At 42.1% G+C, this 9152-nt stretch overlaps 1 protein-coding gene across 1 annotated transcript; it reads left to right on the top strand.

Moving 5' to 3' along the window:
• The first annotated feature begins 368 nt into the window (after nucleotides 1-368).
• On the top strand, nucleotides 369-5109 carry LOC146960246 (disintegrin and metalloproteinase domain-containing protein 17-like). The gene is made up of 6 exons (XM_085772495.1): nucleotides 369-519; nucleotides 626-756; nucleotides 3151-3318; nucleotides 3621-3677; nucleotides 4639-4758; nucleotides 4912-5109. The coding sequence occupies exons 1-6, from the start codon at nucleotides 369-371 to the stop codon at nucleotides 5107-5109; spliced, it is 825 nt and encodes a 274-aa protein (XP_085628621.1).
• The last annotated feature ends 4043 nt before the right edge of the window (nucleotides 5110-9152 follow it).

Raw genomic sequence — 9152 nt, forward strand, 5'->3', positions numbered from 1 at the left:
TTCGGTTCCTGTTGCTGTATGTTGATGTTTCCCTTTACCGGGCGGACTGTGAAAGCTGCAGCACGGAGGCGGGACTTCCGCCGGGTGGCTCGTTCCGACCAATCAGAGGCTAATCGCAGCAACGCACTTCCGTCAGGCCAGACTAGCTGTTAAAGTGACTGAGTGTGAGAGTCTGTGAGGGTCCAGATACTATAAACATGAATGGAACAGCACCGTTACCTTGACAACAACATGTTGACTGATAATTTACAGTTTACTTTCAGAAGCACAAGGTGTGTGAGGGACAGACTCACAACAACAAATATTCTTGGATCAGATCTGATCAAATCATCTAACAATAACCAAAAAACTACTGTGTGTGTGTTGTTATGTGTGTTGTGACAGGAAACAGCAGCGAGTGTCCTCCTCCTGAAAACGCTCCCGATAAGACGGCGTGTCTGGACAGCGGCGAGTGTCTGGACGGGGAGTGCGTTCCTTTCTGTCAGGCCGTCCTGAAGCTGCAGCCCTGCGCCTGCAACGGTCACGACCACACCGGCGTGAGACCAAGGTGGTGGTGATGATGATGATGATGATGATGATGATGCACCCGTCTCAGTCTTGTATCTGTTCCCTCTCGTCTCTATAGAAACCAACGCGTCGTGCAGAGTCTGCTGCCGGAGCACCAGCGGCATCTGCGCCCCCTACCAGGACAAGACGGGCAACTTCCTGTTCCTGCGTAAAGGGAAACCCTGCACCGTGGGCTTCTGTGACGGAGCGGTGAGTGGAAACACACACACACACACACACACACACACACACACACACACACACACACACACACACACACACAAGGCAGCTTTAAAACACATTCAGTATGCTTATACAACAGTTGTGTGTAGTTTACTATCTACACTATCTACTTTTGACAGTAAGTGTTGTCTCAAATCGAATACTGTCGTTGTGCACTTACTGGAACTAACGATTGCAACAGTTTCCGACGTCTTTGTCTTTTTTGGACGCTATTGTTGCCTGTCAACACATCTACCGGCTCGTTTTGTTTGTAATTTCCAATAGCAATAATGAACGCCTGTTTAATGCGATGCGGGGATTACGCCGCGAGAGCACCATCCGGGTTCTTACAGTACACTGCGTTTTGACAAACTGGCCAAGTGAGATGCGCTTGCATACTCAAAATAGTTAGTGTAGGTATGGAAGTATTCGAATTGAGACCAAGGGGGCAGTTGTGGGTCTGAGAAGTGAAGCTCACTTCCGCGTTCAAAAAACTGCAATCCCCCCGGCTTCCTCTGGGGCTGGTGTCAGAAGGGAGCATTCCCCATAGACCCCCATGTTAAAATCGCCGACTTTACATCCTCAGTAAACATGTTAAAAGCCTGGTGTCAGAACGTTTTTTTCGTCTCAATCGATAGTTTCTACCCCCGCACACACTCTGAGGGGGGTGAATTTTTTTTTAACTCTACCGTTTTACTGTTATTAGGTTAAAACTCTGGCCAATTAGGGCGCGGAAACGTTGAGTGACAGGTCCGAGCGGCTCCGTGGACAGCTGCTTCGAGGCCAGTGGGCGGGTTCTCGGCCGGCCAATCCAACATGGCGCTGTTCAGGCCGCCATGTTGGAGTCACAAAAACGACTCCCCAAAACCAATGGGTGACGTCACGGACGCTACGTCCATTCTTTTTACAGTCTATGATGGAGACACAGCAATGACCTTAATCCGTCTATCACTGGACGACTAAAGTTCATGTAAACGTGTTAGTCCGACTAAGACTGGACTTCTCCAGATAATGTGATTGGAAACTGATTTTCTTCTGCATGTAAACGCCTTCATCTGACTGAAACTGGACATGTGCGCATGTGTCACAACAGTAGGAGGAGCTAGTGCGGTGGTGTGAGAACAACAACAACCTCATACTCAACATCTCAAAAACTAAGGAGCTGGTTGTTGATTTTAGAAAGAAGGCCACTCCCTCCTCCCTCTCTCATCAATGGAGAAGAAGTGGAGAGAGGGTCACTTACTTTAAGTTCCTCGGGACCACAATCCATCAATCCCTTTCATGGGAGCTCAACACCAGTCTCATAATTAACAAGCGCCACCAGCGGCTCTACTTCCTGCGGCAGCTCAAGAAATTTAGGGTTAGTCGACCAGCTATGACCCACTTCTATAGATCTACCATTAAGCATACTCACCTTCTCCATGCTGCTCTGGTACGGTCACACAACCGCACAGGATAAAACCCGGCTAGAGAGAGTAGGTAGTGCGCCGAGCTTCCAAGATCATCGGTTGCAGTAGACTTCCCTCACTTACATCACTTTACTCAACTAGACTCATCAGAAAGGCCAATAAAATTATAGCAGATCACTCTCACCTAGCACACTACCTCTTTAATCTCCTCCCATCAGGCAGGAGATACAGAAGTATCAAATGTAGAACATCTCGTTTTAGAGACAGCACCTACCTCCAAGCCATCATACATTTGAATTTGCACTGATCACTTGCACTTTCTCCTCGCACTGGCACTTATGCTGAATGTGACGCTGCTGGGTATTGTCCTCCCCGAGTCCCCGTACATTGCATTGTACGGCATTGTGTGTATTATTTATTGTGGTGTATGTGGTGGGAGTACTGTATTGTTTTTCTGTGAGAGCAAAAACCAAGACACATTCCTATCAACTCGATTTTACTTTACTTGTTGACATGGCAATAAACTCTTTGAATCTGAATCTGAGCAGAGACGGCACAAAGATGCAGCCAAAACCAGAGCAAAAAAACAGTTCAGTTCATTTCACAATAAACAACACAGTACAACCAGCGACAGGATGAGGCCCGACACGACTCAAGTCTTTTGTACATATTTTTACCCGGCGCATCCAGCCAGGAACGCTAGTTGAGAACTCTTAGTTATTTACATCCAGTTATTTACTAGGTGACAGAAAAAAGGGAAAGAGGGCTGTATTAACCTGCTGGAACAACGCATCTCGCCACCTAGTGTTGAGGAGGAGGACAAGTTTCCATCAACTATTCGATTTCCCCAGTTGGGAAATCAGACGAGAGGCTAAACTAGCTGTGCATGTCAACACACTGAGTGAAGACGAGCAGGATGTGTCAATGTGTGTGTGTGTGTGTGTGTGTGTGTGTGTGTGTGTGTCTCCTGCAGGGGAAGTGCATGAAGCAGGTGCAGGACGTGGTGGAGCGTCTGTGGGACTTCATCGACAAACTGGACATCAACACGTTTGGGAAGTTTCTGGCCGACAACATCGTGGGGTCGGTGGTGGCGTTCTCTCTGCTCTTCTGGGTTCCTATCAGCATCCTGGTCCACTGTGTGGTGAGTCGCTCCGTTCTGTCTCTGTCAGGAACTAAACTAAACTACACTCAGTCACACTGTCTGACTGACGCGTTACAGAGATGTATTACGACTAATACTAAGGGATTAAGGTGCTACAGCCAGAATCTGAAGATGATAAAGTCTTTCCTGTCTTTAGTCTGTATAGATCAGGTGGACAGTCATTTAAATATATATTTTATAAGATGTGCAGAGATTAGTTTAGTTTACTCTTGTCTTTTGTCTTTTCTTCTGTGAACAACCTCCTTCAGGATTAATAAAGTTTCTTTATCTTCTTCTCTCAGGACAAGAAGCTGGATAAACAATACGAGCAAACCACAAAGTCTCTGTTCTTCCCCAGTGTGAGTATCTGATTGTGTGTATTTTAGGGATGTCACAATTACTTGTTTTTCACAATTAATGTAATGAAATTGCAGCAAAAGGAGGAAATATGTCTGATACGAATCATTACCTGGGAGAATGGAGGCTCTCTGCCTTCCACCTAGCGTCTCTTGGCTGAAAACCAACCTTGTAAGATCAGAGCCTCCGACCCGGTGTCCCAGCTCTCGTCTCTGCGGCACCGCCACACAAACGTAACCCGTAATCTCTTGTTTATGACAGATAAGACTACACAGATATACACATGGTAACATGGTAGATGATAAATAACGTTATCCACCGCTCCATGGATTAATTTCTCACCGGCTTCGTTGTTGAAAACAAACGCACATGGAGGAGAGGAGGGTTAGAGACACAGAGTTCATCTTTAACCATCAAACTAGGGATGTCACGATTACTTATTGTCACAATTAATCGTGGTATTAAACGCCACAAGTAATCAATCGTAAAGATTTCTAAATACTGTCACTCTCCAAAAAAGATTATATCGGAACCGTATCGGCAGATGTAGCGCCAAAGTAAAGGTAAATGCACAGAAACTGGTCCATTTACCTCACGTAACATTAAATTGGTAGGAATTTAAATGTCAGTGTGCCATTTGTAATAATAAAATGTAAAAAATTATTAAAATAAACTCAAACATTTGGTATAGATGACAATTAATGACTTCAATATTTCAAATACTTCCTCTGGGGGAGTAATAATTGGTCCTATATTAATAGATACTTAAAATATTTTGTGTATATTATCAATAATGTAGTTATATTTTGACTATATTTGATTTTACACATTCATATATAGTGTTGTGAAATTAATTAATGCATAATAATCGTGGTAATCGTACTACCGTGATTATTTATCCAAGAAAATTTATAATCGTGACATCCCTACATCAAACTCAACTGACTCTGTTCATTTTCCCAGAATGCCAAGCTCCTGAGCAGCCTGGAGTCCGCGTCCGTCCGGATCTTCAAGCCTCCGACCTTCCCGACCACCAACCTGCGCTTCCAGCCGTCCGGTCCGCAGCAGACCAGCACGCCGCCGGTCTCCGGCTTCGGCTTCGGCCCCGGTCCAGACTCCTGCTGTCATCCTCCTCTTCCTCCTCACCATCCTCCTCCTCCTGCGGTGGCGGCCCCTCCCCCTCCCCCTCCCCCTCCCCCTCCCCCTCTGGACTCCCCCCGCATGGCCACCATCCAGGAGGACCCGAGCTTCGACTCCCACCTGGACGAGGAGGCGCTGCAGGAGGCGTTCGGCCGCCCGGCGCAGCGCTCGGAGCAGCAGCGGCGCTCCTTCGAGGACCTGACGGAGACGAGCGCGGTGAGTCGCAGCGAGAAGGCGCTGATGTTCCGGCTGCAGAGGCAACACCAGATCGACACCAAGGAGACGCAGTGCTGAGGGACGGGACGGGACGGGACGGACGGTGCCCGGTTTGTCCCGCTCACGTCCTCCTGTGCTGGTTTCACAAACTTTTACGACTTATTTTATTTTTTATTTTCTTAAAGCGGCTCCGTCCTGAAGCCGCCGCACTGACGCTTTGTTGCTGCAGCAGATCTCAGTCTGGTCACATCGAGACACATTCAATCAGAAAAACGTTCTTAATGAATTTAATTACAATCAGAGTTCAACCGATTATCGACCGATATTTCCCTTTTTTTTTTTGATAATCGATATCGGCCGTTTTTTTTCACCGATAACCAATAAAATAAATGTATTTTTAAACGCATAAACGCACTCCTTTGGCTCTAACGAAGCCGTCTCTCTTGGCCGTTTAACAATGTCCCAAAGGTTTTCACAGTGAACAAAACAGAAACAAACTGTTGACTGTATTCAGTCTGATCCCTGGTGTGTTATTTTTAAATTCTGACACCAAAGTTTTCATTTTTACTGCAAATGAATATCGGTTAAATATCGGTTTCCTTGATTACTAATGATCGGTATCAGTATCGGCCCTGATAAAACCATATCAGTTGATCCCTAATTATAATAAGAAAAAGAAAAAGAAACAAAACGTCTCCTTCCAGTCGTCCTCCTGTGTGGTCAGACGTTGGTTTCAAATCGCTGCTCAGTCCGTCCTCTCCGCGTCTCTTTAACGTCCTTTAGTGACTCGAACTAACATATTGTCCTGTTGAAGCTGTGGCAGCGAGGGGCCGCTGCTGGGTATCGAACCTTCTCCAGGTATCAAACCGTCGTTGGTGCTGATTGAACGGTGCTCAGATCAGATGTTGCTTCCACAATCAAACTGTGTTTAACTGTGGTGATCGATCATCTGTTCAGTACTTTTATTCGTCCAATAAAATGTCGCTAAAGCTCCGATTGGTCCCCGCCAGCCACCGTACAAACTCAGACCAACTCGTCTTCTGATGACACACTACACGATACGACCAGCAACTGTACGCTCCTACGTCCGTTTTTAGTTCTTGAACGTCCCACCAAAGATTTTTTTTTGCTCCTGAATGTTACACGTTTATTTCTGTTACATAAAGTCGTCGTTCACTTTTAAGCTGAAGCCCGGCTCTCGTTTTAGTTCCCTAAAGGCCAAATGTAACGCTTGTTGTAGCTCAGTCATCAGTCAAACTGTTGCTGAGTTGAACTTCATGTTTTAAAAAGGTTCAACTTCAATATGACAATCGTTTATGTGCACAGAGTTTCTGTCTAATGAGAGAAAAACATTTATTTCTAACTGATGCTATTGAGACAAAGTGTTTGTCACCAGCATTTTATAGAAACAGCATCAACACAACATGTTGTAATAATGGATAATGTTGTTAAAAGCTTTAGAAATATTATATATTTTATCACAACAGCACAAAAAATGCCAAAGATTTGACGTTGTCAACTTCTAATTTGTGGTTATTTGATGTTTTTTTTTTGTCTTTACATCAGAATCAATTGTTTTTTTTTACTGTGTGATAGACTAATTGATTAATTAATAGTCAAAATGATTATTAGTTGCAGCTTCAAAAGGTCAAAGTGCACTGAGAGTCAATGACACGTGCAGCTGCCAAATAAAAAAACAGTAAAAGTCAAAAACACAGAGGTCAAAGTTTTATTTTGAAGGATCAAAATGTTTTTATATTCTATAAATGATATTAATAAAGTACAAATAGGGTTAAAATAGGTTTGGAGAGTTTAAAGGGTTAAAAAGTGTTTCTGTTTTAAGACTCAGTGGGAATCGAACCCTTGAACGTGACAGTGTTAAGTGCCTTCAACTCGACCCACTGAGCTACATGACACCGTATTTTATATCACATAAATGTTCATCATCTCCTTAAAACCACTAAAACCTGTCAATCAATTTTATTTTTTGTGTATCACATCTGCAACAATAAGCTGATTAATTGATTGAATGTTGATCAGCAACGAAACAAATAATTTAAGTCGTTTTTCAGTCAGTAATTGCTTTAAAAAAAAATTGTGATTGATAAATGGATGGCTCAACTGTTTTGTTTTTTTATAATAAATTGAATATTTGATTGAAGGGACTTTTGATACATTTTAAGTTACATTGGGCATTTTTTTTTTTTTACTATTTTGTAAATTTTTATAGACAAAATGTTAAATCACTTCACAAAAATAAAGGAAAAACTTAAAACTTCAGTATAAAATTGTCCTAACCTAAACAGTTTTAAAACACCTCCCTGTTATTTTATTTTATCCTGGTTTGAGGTCAGTTATCTGAACATTTCACCTGTTTGTTTCTTACTGTACGAGGGCAGATTATTATTATTACTGTGTGTATATATATATCTTTGTATAAAATATCGTTGTGTTGTTGCTTTTGTTGCTTTTATTTTTGTGACTGTCTGTTTTTTTTGGGGGGCGGGGGGGGATAAAGACACAGATGTTAAACTTCAGAGTGTTTTCAGCTGTTTGGTTTGTGTCACTCGAGCTGTTTGGTACCAGAGTTTATTCTCATCACATGTTTTTACTGTGTCAGATTTATTTTGTGGTAAGTTTTGTGTTTTTTTTGTTTTTTTGTCGATTGATTGAAGCCATATTATCGTTTTAAATGTTTATTTTTGACATGTCAGAGCTCAAAGTGCCTTCTCTTCTCTTCTGTGGTATTCAAATGCACTTGTCAGTATTTTTTAATATTGTTTGTATCTGTGTGTGTGTGTGTGTGTTGAGTCCTGTACACTGTGATGTGTGTGTCTGTGTGTTATGTACATGCTGACGATCGTCTGTATTGATCCAATTAAAGGTCGGTTGAGAGTCATGTTGTTAACGTCACTGTGTCATCGTCGGACTGAGGCGTCCGCTCAGTCTGCCCTTTCACAATAAAACGTTCTACTGTCTGATTTTAAGTGCTGATCGATAAAGAGTTTTTATTGATATTCTGATATTTTATCAACTCACGTTTCTTCCTGAGCTTTCAGCAAGATCTCATGGTTCTCATTAATGGATCATTATTTTGTTTTTTTTTTAAATATTCTGCTTTAATGTAATTTATTGACTATTTTAATCTCTGGTGATTTTATTTTTATATTTTAAAGCAGAAGTAAGTGGTCCGGTCGTTTTCGCTAATGCTGCGTTCCAGGCAGGCTTTTGAAATCGTAAATTACAGCTTCAAGTCACAACTTACGACTTAGTAGCATTCCAGGCAACCCACTCGTGTTTTTCCGACCTGTTTTACCGGTGAAAGTCACTATAACGGCCACTCGTAACTTCCGACCCGTGAACTCGTACCAGATCGAACTGGTACCACTTCACGGTCGGAAAAATACGAGTTTCCTTGAACGCACCATAACAGTCCTCGTCGCTACGTCGCCACATTTACGGCGTTCCTTGGCTGCACACACAGCCCTGCATGCCGTTCTCTCTCCTCATTGGATAAAAACTGTAGGATACGATAAATGTTTTCTCCTCGGCTCAGAGCAGAGCAGAGTGACTGAGAGACCCGTGTTTCGGTCCAAACACTCTATGTAAGTGATTGCTGTCGGAAGATATAACTATTTAAGACTTATATTAACACAAATATATCACTTACTTCTGCTTTAATCTAAAAATATCAATATTCAGACCAAGATGAGATCGACTTGCATCATAAAAACATAAAACCTGTAGCCAAAAAATATTAAAGTTAGTGTAAAAAAGAAAATACTCTAAATTATTTATCAATAATTAAAATATTTTGCAGATAAATTATTGTAGAAAATCTAAATTAATGAAAGAAAAAAAAAAAATTCTGCCTCCAGTTTCTAAAATGCAACAATTTTCTGCTTTTATTTAACAATACGAACATTTTTGATGATTTTAACCTTAATTTTGTTTCATAGAAAACAAGATGATTGATAAATTATCTGCAGTATTGATGATGTCATTGTTGTTTCACTCACATTAAATCTAACTCACTTTTTATCTTCGAGGACAGAAACTCAGTGACCCTCTCTCTCTCTCTCTCTGGACAAATGTTTATTTTCCTTGTGAAGAACTCAAAC

Source organism: Trachurus japonicus, unplaced genomic scaffold (genome assembly GCF_045865225.1).
Source record: "Trachurus japonicus isolate A0001 unplaced genomic scaffold, Traja_1.0 AP030535.1".
Lineage (NCBI taxonomy): Eukaryota > Metazoa > Chordata > Actinopteri > Carangiformes > Carangidae > Trachurus > Trachurus japonicus.

Bases quoted from the DNA above. Each gene is read 5' to 3' on its own strand.
- LOC146960246 (XM_085772495.1), top strand. From the start codon at position 369: ATGTGTGTTGTGACAGGAAACAGCAGCGAGTGTCCTCCTCCTGAAAAC. The intron at 520-625 runs GTCACGACCACA...TCGTCTCTATAG, and splicing joins GCAGCCCTGCGCCTGCAACG to AAACCAACGCGTCGTGCAGA. The intron at 4,759-4,911 runs GTCTCCGGCTTC...GCCACCATCCAG, and splicing joins AGCAGACCAGCACGCCGCCG to GAGGACCCGAGCTTCGACTC.